This window comes from Spinacia oleracea, chromosome 5 (genome assembly GCF_020520425.1).
Source record: "Spinacia oleracea cultivar Varoflay chromosome 5, BTI_SOV_V1, whole genome shotgun sequence".
Classification (NCBI taxonomy): Eukaryota; Viridiplantae; Streptophyta; class Magnoliopsida; order Caryophyllales; family Amaranthaceae; genus Spinacia; species Spinacia oleracea.
Window position 1 is genome coordinate 17,956,176 of NC_079491.1, and position 15,725 is coordinate 17,971,900.

The following is a 15,725-nucleotide window of genomic DNA, read 5'->3' on the forward strand; positions in this document are numbered from 1 at the left end:
TTTTATTTACATTATATTGGATTACCAACAAATATAAGGTTGATTTCTTCCTCTGTCCGAATTTAATCATCGCAATTTTCTTTTTCATCCTTCCCAATTTAATTGTCATACTTTCTTTATGCATGAACCCACTAATATTTTATTATCATCTCTTCTCACTACCAAAAGTTACGGCCTAACATCCTCATGTTCAATTAAAAGAATTCTTCTACTGCCTTCCACCATACATTTCTATTAAACTACAATGGATAAGTTTACAATAACTTATCGTATAAAACTCCGTAGAACGTCTATTTTGACGATTATATAGGGACCAAGAGAGTATAATATAAAAAACTTTGGTTTATTTAAAACGTTAAAATTTTTTTTAACGTTGAGGATAAGGTTACGTAATTGTAACTTTAAACCTAAATATGACCTAAACTTGAAAACGAATTGAATGACTATGGAATTAAGCTCTTGACATCCACAATTCTACAACATTAATACTTAACATTCATGCTATAAAAAGGATTACTAAAGCTTCCTGGGTAGCACTAGCAAAAGATCAGCATTTACTGTGCATTACTATGAATCGTCCTTCATAATATAATACACAAGTCAGAGAACATTTTTTAGTGACAACCTAAAAGAAGTCCCAAACTATGTATGCACAATTGCACAGGGCAGCCTTCACATTGTTCTTTTCTGAGCGCCAAGTCCGTGATGCTAGAAAATGACTAATCGGCGCATCAGCTTTCTTCGACCATACCAAGCTTCAAATATTGGCTACTTGAGTTAAAAAATTATATCGTTGTGTGTCTGAATTTCGTCAGCCCGACATCTCAACATCTTTACTTTCTTGGTCACTCTGTGAGTTGATGGTTCCTAAAAAATCGTCAATCTTAAGAGGCGAATGCCGAGCCATGTATTGAAATACAACCTGCAAGCAGATCACAACAGTTAGGAAACAGATTCCCCAATCTTAATCACAAATAATCAATTACGTAAGGTAGTGTTTTGGATACAAGGATTAAATTTCAATTGCTTGATATCAAATCCAGCCATTAAATTCTAAATCCATAATTTCAAATTAACTGTTGTTTCAAAAGATAGTATTTGAATTTCACAATTAATTATTTTCTTCAACTAATCACTAAGGAAAGTAAAATGATACCAAAATAGGGTTTTGAATTTTCTGACATTAATTACTTGGGTAACGAAGAAATAAAAGGAAAATTTAAAAAATAACTTATACTGTACTGCTCATCTTCCAAGCCCATGTTAATGTCGGACGACGCTAACCCGTCGTCTACTTCTGTGGGTGAAAAAGCTGGGAGAGGAGAGTGAAGATGCAGGTAGGTGAGAGGAAAGCAATTTTTGGAAAGAGAAGTTGAAGGATTCATTTGAAAATTAGGAATCCTTGAAGCAATCAAACAAGCAGTAGAGAATTTGGAATGACATGTTTTAGGAAGAATTTCAAATTCTCAATCTGGGCTGATCCTAACTAAGTGTATGGAATTAGGCCAAATCCATCATTTGAAATGAAATTTAGAAAACGGTTTCAAATGTAAACATGAAAAGTGCAATTGACTCTAGTACCCAGAGAACAAAAATCATCTTCACAGTACTTGAAATGGCAGAAGACTTCAATCTTCATGTAGCCAAAGCTGGTTTATTGCCTACTTCAAGGGACTTCCAAAGACAGTAGCTAAATGCAAAAAGAAAGGCTTCATTTAGTTGAGTGTTGGTAGCCGACCATAAATGGGGTCAATGAGAATGAATTTGTATGTAAATTTGTAAGGAAAATCAATATCCATTCCCATGGTAATGCTAGTTTACTGAAAATTATCTCTTTTTCTTTATAAATTTCCATTACCATCCATTACCATTTGAGGAGTGGTATTAGGTGGGAATGCAAATTTAGAAGAAAAACAACAAGTTTGAGACAAAATTTCTTTACCATGGACATTATGATGTTATTTTCTTGCCAAATAACACTTACATTCATTCCCATTCCCACCAATTATTACTGCCACCAAACGGGACTTTAAGTCTTATACAGACAACTTATAACCCAAGGACTCTAGTCATTACTCATTGATGAGATTAAGCACCTTTCCTTTTGAATTTTGGCATTATGGACAAGGGTAATATATTATGTAGTAAGCTTCGGACGCCTAGGGATTCAAAGCAGAAAAATGCGCCTCAGAAAGGAAAAATCAGAGAAGGACAAGTTCTTCTAAAACCCACACTTTCTTTGGACAAAGAAAAGGAAACCCTTGGTTTTCATGTGCACATCACAAAATGGACAACTACTAAAGATATCTTCCCATTAGAAGCATCTTCTTCCTATAAGAAGCAAAGTGAGTATGAAAAGGCAGATTCTTTGATCCCAAAGGCAAAGTAGCTATAAGCAAGAGTTGGGCATACAGAAACCGCTCTAGATTCCCATATCAATAAACATGAGATGGAGTTTATCACATAATTACCACTTTGACTTCATGATGACTCTTTTTCCCCTCCACCCAATATAGTTATTTCAAATGTTCATTGTTGATCCCTTCCTTGCCATATCCTCCGTGCCTCAAATAGCAAGTCAGAGAGATATACGGGAATGAGATAGAGATTAAAGTCGTTAAACCATTGAAATCAGATGAGACTCGTGAGAGAGAATGGGAGGACAGAGTTTTTCAAATTCTAAAGGCCCATATCAAAATGGAGAATCGAAAGTATTCCTAAAATCCCAAAAATTCAAAAATGATCGAAATAGCACCTATATGGATTGTACTATGGGGAACTGGGAATCACCCCTAGCAGTGGAGAACTAGCCAATTAGGCTACCAAAATTTCATATTTAGAACCTTGGCGGTCGAAATATTCAGATGTTGCACTGCAGCAACTTTCACAAAATGCAGGCTGGCTGTGAGCTTCAGTCTCCCCTCCCCTTCCCCACATCTCCTAAAATTTTGGATGAGGGTGGTGAACGTTGGTAATGGTTTAGAGTAGTGCCTTAGAGGACAGTCTGGTTTAGAAAGAGAAATCCTAACACATTTAAAGGCTTGAACATTGCTTACTATTCATGTAACAGTGGATTTACAAATATACCCCCCATTTCCTTCATTGTTTATTTTTGTCTTTTCCTTGGTAATAGTGAGATTATGGTTTTACCCCTCCCTTTTCATCACAATCTTATGTGCCACTTTCCTTTCCATCTGCTGCCACACCCTTTCCCCGCCCTTTCATTTTAAGTCCTTTCTCATTGCTTCAATGTCCTACTCCTACCAATACGGCAAAATAAGTATTTATAGTTATGATTTTTTTGTTTAAGAATTAAAGTAAGATTTTATTGTATATCAACGCTACGTGGTTATAGACTTATAGACAATGTAATGTAAATAGTACAAGGCATAATAGTTGTGTAGAAAAGTATCCATTATAGCAAGACTTCGCGTGTAATCAATTTCGTATTATCAATTACGTGCAAATAGAACTTTAGCACTGTTTTTCTAGCATTTACCATAAATTTATATATCTCGTCTTTTACGTAATATTTTTATGAAATATTTTTTTTATACCTTGGGGGATCGTGCGCGCCAGCGCACGATCCAACAACTAGTATTAGAAGCATTTGAAGTATGACCTATATCTCTAGTTCTCTACGTCTCGGAGTTGGAATTTCCTAGTTTCTTACTCGATTCCTCACTTCAAAAGTTCAATCAATCTCCACTAAATCTTGATCTCTATCTAGATTTCAGAGTTAAGGCATGGGAGGAGATGGTGAAAGAGCCAACAAGGTGACATATGTAGGAAACAGAAGAGAAGATGGGAAGAGAAAGAACAAGGAGAGTGGTAACTGGGTCCAGCCTGGCCGATGATTGATGATGAGCGATGAAGAAGAGGAGATGGAAGGGAAGGTTCTTTTAACTAATAAGTGAATATTGTAAAAAACTAACAAGGCAATGGGATTTGCTGAGATTAATGACAACGTTGTTGACAAAATAAAAAGGGGTAAATGCAGATGAATTATCTTACTTTAGGAGGTTTTGAGTTAGTTTTCTTATTAATTTTCCTCTATTTATATCCCCTCACCCCACTCTTGTTCTCCCATACGTTGAATCCCATAAAACAAGCATGTTACATTGGCAATGGTACAGAAGTAAATAAAAGTCGAACAGTGGTTTATGTAAAGGTGATGGCTTGACATAAAGTGCTAACTGACACTGCCATCTGGCAAGAAAAAAAACCACGATTGTATTCGCCGTAACAATTTTTGCTGATGACGTCAACCTAATCAATAATCTTTTCCGCTCTCAAAATTTCCAGCGAGGGAAGTAGGGGGGGCCTAGAATTTTTTTAAAATGTAGTAATTTATGACTAAAATACTAAAGTTCCAATGATGAAAGTACACTTGAGTGGAAATAGAAGTATATGACAATGCTGATTCACAAATGTATTCATTCACCATATTCATTAACATGTGCACTATATAAAAATATCACTTTTCCAACTGACCTTTGAGTAACTATCGGCAAAAGCACGAGCACGGTTGGGCTTGTCTTGGAATTGCAAATCGGCCTTCTCTAGCTTCCCATCAATAAATGTCAGTCCTCCATCATTGATTGAAAATCGCAGAAGACTACCTTGACAAAATCCTGACTGAAAACGGATAAACCAATGTGTTAACCAAAAAATTGCTAAAATCATTAACAGCAAGAAATAAGCACAACAGCAATACTATAACAAAAAGTCTTGCATGCACAAGGTGTACAATAAATTTATTGTGCACCAACATAACTTTTACCCAGTTTTCTCTAACTTTTATATTATTAAAGAAAAAGTTAATAGATAAACATTTTAAAGTGTTAAATGATTAATTTTACGGTTTTTTCATGAAATACCCTCGAGGTTTCGCGTAATGCACCAAATACACCCGTGTGTTTCAAAATACATAATATACCCCTATTTAAACTTATTTGCACTAAATATCCCTGAACTTAACGGAAGTCTAACGCCGTTAGTGATTAACCCCAAATCTGTTAATTAAACCTAATTAATTAAAAAATTAACTCCTAATTAACTAATTAGCCCCCAATTAACTAATTAACTTCATCTCCTTGCTTCTCTTCCTCCTCCTTCCCACCATCACTCAATTCAACACCACCATTCTCCAGCATCCCAACCCGACACCACTACCCCAACCGGCGGCACCACTACCGACCTCCCACCACCACCACTACCGAACTTCCACGCCCATCTCCACCTACCTGGGGAACCGCAGCAGAGGCAGCGACGGTGGTGGTTCGACTCGCTCATTTCTACCCACAACCGCCACCACCCTTAATCAAAAGTCCCCCGTAAACCCCGCCGGCAAACCAACCTACGCTACTTCATGTGGGCCCAAGCATGGTGGATCGGCTCGCTCATTTCTACCCTCAACGCCCAATCTGAAGACCCAGAAACCCTAACCCCTAATTGATCAAACCCTAACCTTCATCTTCTCTTCTCTTTCCCCATACTATTAATGGGATTATGGAAAAACAAAATTGGTGTTTGGGATGATTTGTGATGATTTGCGATGATTAAGCACAAATAATGGGATTATGGAAAAACAAAATTTGTGTTCCCGGCGGTACTTTGAAGGCGGTTGAATTTGGGATGTTCTAATTTTATTTTGGTTTGTTCTTGTAAATTGGTGTTGTGTGGTTTCATATTAGAATTGGGTTTGATTTGTTATCTGATTTCTTGTAATGTATCCCTTCCCCTCTCATTCGTTCAAGCCAATTCCATGGTAATTAACCATGGATGTCCTTTAATCGAAGCCCAGATCCTCCACCATTGTCGTAGTAAAGCTCACAACTCCCTCCACTACTAGCAGCAACTGCGTTCGACTTCGACGAAGCCCACACGTAATTTAGTGTTAATGGTGATGGGGTAAAGGTGGAGAGATGAAAAATGAGATACTTCGTGGAGAGTTAACAGAATTGGGTTGGGTTGTGGAGGCATGGGTTCATGAATAGGGAGCAAGAATAGGGGACGGTGAGGTGCGTCGGCGGCTCTGACATGTCAAGCGAGGGAGCCGGAGTATGCCGACGTGACGCAAGGGCCAGCGAAGGTGTTTGCAGGTACGGTGGTTATGGTATTAGGACGACAATGGTGGATTGGTGTTTGTTGTAGTTAGGTAGTTATTAGGATTAGTTTAGGATAGTTTAGAGTTAATTAGGTTTAATTAGGTTAATTAAGGGGTTAATTAGATTAATTAGAGGTTAATTACTAACGGCGTTAGACTTCCGTTAAGTTCAGGGGCATTTGGTGCAAATAAGTTTAAATAGGGGTATATTATGTATTTTGAAACACGCAGGTGTATTTGGTGCATTATATGAAACCTCGAGGGTATTTCATGAAAAAACCGTTAATTTTATACATTATTAGTGATTTTGTAGAAATATTTTTTATTAAAATGAAAAATTTTATTACCTAAAAGTAGATAACTTTTACATATATAAGGGTAACTTTTAAGCATTTTACGTCAACTTTAACTTTGGTTTACAATATTTATCGTACACCCATGTAAATAAGAATTTGTGATACTATAATGCAAGCTAATTAAGCATCTCATTTTACTTGCAAATGACACCACAATACCAAATATGCTAAAACACTCATTTTTAATCTGTCTTGAAAGTGCCATTAATCAATATTAGGGAGAGAGGCTTTTTAGGGAGTATATTTTTAAGTTTGTTATGGGTAGCTTGGGGAATAGGTTTTGGAGCTAATTGGGAAGAAGTGCTATATATAGAGCACATCAGAGAAAGGGAAAGGCATGTTGAATATTGATTGAGTATTTTTGGGTTAGCTTAGAGAGCTAATATAGTAATATCGGATGGAATCTACCTCTCGAAAGTTGAATTATCATTCCACATTTTCTGTAATTTCCATCTTCTTAATACAATAAGCATCTTCTTCCTATCTTCTGCCATTATTTGTGCTTAAGCCGGCTCGTGGGTTGTTTTCGTATTGCGATTAAATTATCCTTCGACAATTTATTTATCGTTTCGTACTTGACGATCCAATGTCGTGCGATACGATTATTCTTCTCGCCTGGCTTACGAATATAATTTTTAGCAGAAAGTTTCTACCTAATACATATACTAGATTCGCATGCCCATCCGTGAAATTTCACCCTTTCTTGCCAACAATGTCTCACATAATAGTTATCATGAGACAGGAACATACTTACAAAAACAACAAAATCATAGGCCTTATTCCCAGAAGGATGGAGTTTTCTGCATGAACCAAAAGTTTGTGCTCATCCGCAAAGAACCTCTTCCCCCATTCACTTCTAGCTAGTGCTACATGATCTTATGAACCCATTGTACTCGTGTCATTCGTAACTCCCTCCATCAAAGTCATCTTTGGCCTCCATAGTCCCTATACTTCATTTCGGCACGATAACAGATATAGGATCTAGCACAATCTCACTTTTCCCATCTGTATACACGTTTTGACTTTTGACACTATTCAGATGCTCTACTTTGATTGTCTTTTGTTATGCTCATGTCATCATGTGTGATCTTGTTAAATTTGTATTAGTATATATTTTCAAAATATCAACTTTTACAGTTTATATGATAATTAAAGAAATTATTGTTGAACTTGTGCATTGGAAAATTTGATAAAAGAAACGTGTCAACTAAAATAAAAAAGAACAGAGGAAGTAACTAGGTAGCGAATTGCGTTCCGCGTATTAAAATGCACAACGAATTAGGAAACCCTAGGCAGCAATCAGGGGCGTTGAGGCTGTTTGATCGGGGGCAAGGGGTTTGGTTTATCTCCTTCTTTACCTTTATAGGCTTTTGTTCAATTTATTTGTCCATTCCCTTCCAAATTTCTCAGCTTTGCTTGATCGTGTTTAATGCTTCACCCCCACCCACCCCCCAACACACCGGTTAAGTTAGTAAGCCCGACATAATTTTCACAAACACAAAGGTACATCGTTTCAAACACAATACCAGATCAGGAAGCACGGTGTTACCTAATACTTTGGTTCCCCTCGTGGATTGCGTATTGGGAACACCAGTATTTGGAATGTGCATAATGGTACGGCGAAACACTTTTGGGCTAATTTAGCATAACTAGGTGGTGAATTGTGTCCCGCAAATTAGGCAACACTGGCAAGCACTTAGGGGAGCTACGGCTATTTGATTGGGGTAAGGGGTTCAAGAAAATAAAATTATCTCCTTTTTTACCTTTGTAGGCTTTTTTAGTTCAATTTTTTTTGTCCTTCCCTTTCAAGTTTCTTAACTTCGCTTGATCATGTTTAATGCTTCACCCCACCCACCCGGTTCACCAGCGAATTGCGTATTGGGAACAAGAGTATTGGAATGCGTTTACTGGTACGGCATAACACTTCTAGGTTAAGTTAACATAACTAGGTAGCGAATTGTGTTATGTGTATAAAAATGCACTGTGAATTAGGCAACACTGGGCAACACTTAAGGGCGTTACATCAGTTTAATTGGGGGTGAGAGGTGAGGTACGTGAAAAGGAAATTGTCCATTCCCTTGCCTTTGCTTTATCATGTTTAAAGCTTCACCTCACCCAAACAGCCTAATACTGGCCCATCCAAACAGCCCATATCGGTGACTATTCCACCACGACCATACATTCCATCTCACCAATGTTGTCTTCACTCTCTTACCCACAGACATTGTAGCTAGAACGCTAGATTCCATCAAAACAACCACAACCCCTGATATACACATTAATACACATGGTAGAAAGGAAGAAATCGAGAAGTAATGCATCGATGGGAGCAAGAAATGATAGTGAAGGTGATGATCAAGATTCAATACTAAGGGACTAAGGGAGCCGAACATCACCAAACCTCCAAGGTTCACGATCTAGAACCTCCGGATAGTTTGACCACCAAAGAGTCAAACTAGACCACATACATCGTGGTAGCTAACAAAATCATTAAAATAATGGAGGTCACCATAGACATGGAAAATGTGATTGAGAGTAAAGTAAGGCAAGATCGGAGGCAGTGGTGAAAAGTGAATATAAAGATGGTGGTCATAGAAGTGATGCCCGGGAGAGCAATGTGACCACCTAATTCACAAAGGGGGGGGGGGGGGATTAAAGTGCCCACTGAGGCTCTGGGTAAGGTATTGTTAACTAAGCATAAATTTTGTCCTTCTCGTTCTTGATTCATTTCCCCTTCCTTTTAACCTATATGAATCAAAGGCCACTTCTTGGGTATTTTTTAAATTAAGACACACAAGAAAATGGCAATGTAATCAACTTTAGGTTAACAATGAACCCCACACAATGACACAAGTAGTGATAAAACACCACTCATTTCTAACAAAATTCACCAACATGAGCTTAAAAATACTACACAAACAAAAACAAAAATTGATTTCACGCGTACAGAAATGCACGTACCTTCTGTAGAATTTCCTGATCTAAGCAGCCAAATACAACAGGAGGGTCATCAGAAGTAATCACGGTTCCATCATTTTGAAGCTCTAAGACCACCTGTACATAATAGATAAGCGATAAGTTGTGAAATACAAGTAACTTTACATTGGGATACGAAGTACAAAAAAGATGACACAATAAGCTCAGAAAATAAGAGAAATAATTGATTTTTACATCCAACTTATATGATTTTATGTTAAATATGGGCCTGCGCCGCACTCATCACAAGGACGGAGAGTCCAAAGAAGGTTTCACCTTAAAACCATGTGGCGTATATAGCCTAATCAAGAAGTGGTGTAAATAGTCTTCTTGCAATTGGTGTACCTAATAACAATATTACAGCCACATAAGCTACATTTGCATGTTGGAACGCGCTAGTCGACCAAAATAGACCAAGACCGTCTCTATTTTTCCTTGCTAACATTCACCTAAGGTTGCACTTAGTGTTGATCTTAGTTGACAGATTCTTGTGCTACTCACAACACAAAATATGTTCTTAAGGTTGTTCCATAATCTATGTTACCTGGACTGGAATACCCCTATCTAGGACTGTTAACCGGTAAAAAACCAGACTGGAACCGGAATCAGGAAAATTAAAAAGTTACAAAAATCAACTACTTGCAACTGAGTTCCTAACAAAAGCACAACTCCTAAATCTGGAATAGCAGTGAAATCTCCAGAGAACAAATTCAGAAGACAATGTCAAAACGTCATGGCAACAACACAGATCTAGTTTATTTGGCGCTTCTACAGGCTGCGAGGATTGAAAGGTGAATTTCAAATTGTTAGAATGGAAAATAGCAATATACCTGTTGTTTGCTTGGAACTTCACCTTTGCTGTCTGTATCGATAACATATTGGCTACATTTCTCATCCTTCCAGACCAATGTCAGCGGTGTATTTCCAGATTGATAGTGTGCATGCCTAAGAAAGGCAGAAGTAGCACAGAACTAGATTACTGGAAGATCCTATTACGTAAAATATGCAGTCAAAATAAATGGAAATTTAGAGGCCCTAAGCAAATAATTCCAGCAAATAGGCAGTAGACTCTTACTTATTATAGAACAAGAGACCATCTTTGACATAAGGTACTTGTCCTGTATAGGCGGAGAGCAGTCCATTCTGGTCACAGTTGTAGACAGGAACTGGACTAAACCGATATCTGTGGTACTGTGAAGGTGGTTCACAAGCTCCACTTTCAGCAAGCTTTGAGTTCGACCAAAAAAACCTGAACTCGGCATTACAATCGTAAAGAGAGTATCCTCCCCAGCATAACATGTCAATCACATAATACGTCTGGTCCATCTGCATTCACATTCATCAGATAAGAAAACAAAAAATGCTGAGAATCACTGATAAAAATATTCAGAATGACAACCTTACCTCATGGAATATGCAATCAAGAATACAATATGACTGAGCAGCAGAATTCCCTCTCGTTCTAGCTCCACAAGGTAGAGCAGATGGGAAATGATGCAATACTATGCCATTACGTTGTCTACTAACTGTTGTCCCATTGGTGGAAACCACAAAGCATCGCTTCCCAGCCGGCCTAGCTAATACAAACCTGCAGAAACATATTTCGATACATGAATTAAAAAATTAGCCAATATCACCATATCCACCAATTAAAAAGAAATCGTATAATCGCGACATCTCATCCAAAACAACTCAATTAGCTATCAAATTGGATAGAATGAAGCTATGCTCATAAGAATAAGGTTTGAATTCTTTTCAATACTTTTGGTACTAGAAAGAAAAGCGTAATCAAGATTCAAAACTTAACAACTGGTCCTTTTTTTCTTGAGGGGGAACATGAGCTGGCATTTTATTGATTCAATTCAAGTTCCGCTAATACATACAAATTCAGTACAACCACGAGTATTCCATCTCGCTACTGCTCACTTAATCTAATTAAACAAAATGTAGGCAGGATTAACATAACAATGAACGATTGTCTACTTTTTCCTTCTCGGGTGATTCCAAATCAATAACTGTTAACGATGAATAGTACAAATCACATGGCATATTGTAACTAAATAGACTTTCAAGATATACATTTAAACTCAATTTGTTTTCATTTAAGCTCAAATTTTATTCATTTTATTCATTTTATTCACTTTTTTTGTTTCTGTTTTATTTCCACATTTTTTATTTTTCTTACCGATTTAATTACGAAAATGTGTCATTTGCAATATTCACAAAGCACATTTATAGATAAATACATTTTCTTTTCCCTGCCATGGGAACATTCACAAAGCAATAATAGATGAAAACTCAAATTTCCGAGCTCTAACACTAAACCCTTAAAAATCCTCAATTGCCATTTGTAGTAGATAACCCAACCGGCAAAACAGTCTCCAGTCTCTACTAAACCTTAAACCCTTTACTAAAAGGCATTTAAACCCACCCTACCGTCGTTCAATTCCAAGCAAACCAAAAAGTACCCACCAACAGAAGTAAATAGAAGCAGAAAGACAACGAACCCACTAAAATAAACAGATAAATAAGCAAAAGGTCGAACCAGTCTTGAGAAAGGCGATCAGGGACGTCAATCATCCACTCGGGAAGCATCAACTGACGAGCAAACCAACGCCGAGACTCTTGGCCTCGAAGCTTGGAAGCCTGTCGAACATCCTTAATATTTTCAAGTTGAGGGCTATTCTGCTGATCATCCTCTTCTTCAGAATCGATATCGACATCAATAGGGTCGTCAGCGGCGGCGGTTGCGGCAGAGGAAGTGGAGGGGGTTGGTTGATTGAGAGAGAAAAGGGTGGAGGCGAGGCGGCGAGCCTGGGACTGGGCGTCAGAACGGCTTTGCTGCTGGCGGAGGAGAGAGAGTTCTCTTCGCTTTTGTTGGTCTGATATTGCTGGCCGCTTGTACGCCCGCCGGATTTCGTGCGTCGGCATTGTTTTTTGGGGGAGGGGGCTTCAATTGGATTTGCAACAAAATTTTGAACATTCAAATACTTTTTTGGTGGACAAAATTATCACATTTTAGGGCCAATTTTATGTTAAGTTTAGGAACTTATTAGACTAGATCCCGTGCACGCACGAATTTTGATATATTTTTTTTTCACAAAATATTTAATTGAATATCTCTCAAACTACTGCATATTTCGTAGTTATAACATTTTTAACATACTCGTTTAAATTTATTTATTTAATATGCATATTTAAAATGCTAATATGACAATTTGACCAAAATATTGAGTGATATATTTTCCAATATTAATATAGCGATTTGACTAAAATATTACAAATTTTGGAATAATTATTATTACGTCGTATCTATTATTGTCATAATTGATAAACTAAAATTTGTTTCCATACATAAATAAGGAGTAGTTTATAAAAAAAAGGTAGAGAATAAAAATAAAATAAAACAGATACACTTTTTTTAGAAAAGTGATTTTTAACGGGAAAAAGTCACACCAGGAATTGACACGTGTCATTCCTGGTGTCTCTTTTAGTATATAGTAATATATAGTAATAGATTATTAACAAAAACTTATAATTTACTTATTGCTTGTTTAGAAACGGAGTAGAAATTTAGAATTTCATACAATTTTATTTGAACTATTAAAAAACATGTGCAATGTACAGGATATTATTAAAAAAATCAGATTTATTAAATATGATATCTCCTGTCTTTCGTCAAACAACGTATTTATCTATTATTCAAATAACTTTGGCACTTATGCATGGCCTAACTATATACAGAGTATATATAAAGCTTATATAATTGAACCATTGATCATATTTTTCATCGTAATATTGTATGCAATATCTTGATATTATCTTGCCTCTTTTGGTCAACATATTCGAGTTCCTTCGACGAGAAAATGGTATCATCATTGTGGTTCCGCGTATCATCATTGTGCTTTCGCGTATCATCAGTCATAGGTGTATCATCAGTTAGTTTGCACCACCAACCTCTTGGTCTTCCATTACCCCTTAACGGAACTCAAAATGGTTTCGTGTTGTGTTGGTACCAACATGCAAGTAATGCCTATTAGCTCAACCGGTAGAGCTTTGTGCGATTGCACAATGGTATAAGTTCGAATCCTACATAGGCAACTCTTTGTATTTTGTTTATGATATTAGTTCTCCTACTTGATTATTCTTTACTTGTGAATCAATTCTATTTACTTTTATAAGTTTATTTACTTTTAAATTGAACAAAAGGAAAATTATGAGCAATTTTTTTTTTAAGTTAAACAATCAGAATTTTAAAAACATTTGGTCATTTGTGTAAAATATCAAAATGGGCAAAAAAAAAAAGTTCAATTAGAATTTTAAAAATATTTGCTCATTGTGTAAACTATAAAAAATGAGCAATTCTTTTGAATGTTGAGTAATCTGGGTTTTTTAAATATTTGATCATTTAGACACAATGAGCAAAGTTTTAAATATTAACAAACCCGAACTTTAAAATATAAGTATGAGCAAAAATATTTGTTTATTTGTGTAAACTATAAAAAATGAGAAATTTTTTTGAATATTAAGTAATCTGTGATTTTAAAATATTTGCTTATTTAGACATAATGAGCAAAAGTTTTGAATATTAAGTATTAACAAATCCGAAATTTAAAATTTAAAAAATGAGCAAAAATTTGCTCATTTGTGTAAATTATAAAAAATGAGCAAAATTTTTTGCTCATTTGTGTAAATATAAAAAATGAGCAAAAATATTTGCTCATTTGTGTAAACTATAAAAAATGAGCAAATTTTATGAATATTAAGTAATCTGTGATTGTACAACATGCGCAACTGATTAACCTCCTTCATTTGGTTGGTTTTCTTGCCTTTCTTACTATCAACAACAAAACAGAGGACTGAAGTTGTACTGCTCGACGGTTTGGTCGGACTAGACTGCCTTATCCTGGACAGACTTGCCCCCCAAGATTGTGTTGGAGTAGACGGTCTTGTATTGGATGGACTAGGCGTAACTTTAGACATGGAGGTCATATTTGGTGATGGCAGATGTGATCCAGGCAATGACCAAGATCTGACTGAAGAAACATCTGATGTTGCTTTTTCTGATTAACCCAAACCAACAGCTTTGCGCCGTGCAGATATCCTCAGAAAACTATCATCTACTGACTTTCTCCTTAACTCCGATGACCCCACATGGTCATCAAATTCTGACTGCTCTGAAGAATCACTTGTGTAGACACCTACTTTTATCCCCATTTCCGAAAGGGAAAGGTTCGATGATGAAAGCATAAATCTCCACTTGACAACGCATCTCCTATAAAATAAACGAATCTCAGTTCCCCTTTTCATTTCACCCGAAACCTGATATTTATAGAAAACTGCTATTTATGGAAACCTGCTAAAAATAGTAACTGCCGTAAAGGGTAGCTTCTAAAAGTGGAAAGTCATAAAAAATAGAAATCTGTCAGAATTAGGTGTTGCACTCCAACGTAAATCCTAAACGAGATAGAAAACTGCGAGAATCCTATTCCTAATATGATTCGGAAATAAGAGTTACGTATTAATTAAAATCCTAACGAACCTGGAGTTCGTAACGGGCCCAGACGCATCCCGTCACAAGGTTAATACGCACTAAAAAGCTCGATTAAGTCTCAAACTCTACGGATTTCAGGAATCCGAATCTGACTAAAGAAAACAGCCCAGACCCTATTTTCAACGCCTGGCTCTGGGCGCTGAAATCTTCGGCGCCCAGGCCTGGGCGCTGAAAATACCTGGGCGTGTTTTTTCCTAATTCTTTGTGGATTAGAACTCTGCAATTCTATCTTTCCATGAACTCTTCCCTATAAATACAGCCCCAACTTCGACGTGAAACACACACAACACACAATTATATTCTGAGTATTGACTCCAACCCTTAGCCTAAGCCTCACGCTGCGAAATTGTTCACGCGTTCTGTCGCAATCGATCCATAAATCGAACAGAACGTATCATGTCCCATAATTGAGATTCGTTAAATAAAAAGGAGAAATAGCAAAGTCAAAGTGGTTAGTTTTCTGAGAACCGTGACGCACCTCTCAAGGGTGCGTCGTAATGTGTCCCTTCTCGATGATTTAATTGCTTTCCTCGCCCTTCTTATGAACTGTTAAACTAACTAAATCTGATTGTTCTATCACGCCTAACAAATATAATATTTTTGGGAAATTGGATTATCATGCTAGGTCCCTTAATACTATTTAAATCAGATAATCACGATCGATCTAGTATTATATGTTGCATATTGCTAAAATCAATTCAGATTAGTTTAATAGTTAACGCATGTCCCT

At 36.7% G+C, this 15,725-nt stretch overlaps 1 protein-coding gene across 1 annotated transcript; it reads right to left on the minus strand.

The window, feature by feature from the left end:
* Positions 1-424: 424 nt before the first annotated feature.
* On the minus strand, positions 425-12,443 carry LOC110787290 (uncharacterized). Its single transcript, XM_021991897.2, has 7 exons — positions 11,987-12,443; positions 10,846-11,029; positions 10,517-10,767; positions 10,272-10,386; positions 9,427-9,519; positions 4,495-4,638; positions 425-922 (listed from the first exon to the last, which is right to left on the minus strand). Exons 1-7 carry the CDS (start codon positions 12,370-12,372, stop codon positions 812-814), a joined length of 1,284 nt encoding a protein of 427 aa, XP_021847589.1. The 5' UTR covers positions 12,373-12,443; the 3' UTR covers positions 425-811.
* Between the last annotated feature and the right edge of the window lie 3,282 nt (positions 12,444-15,725).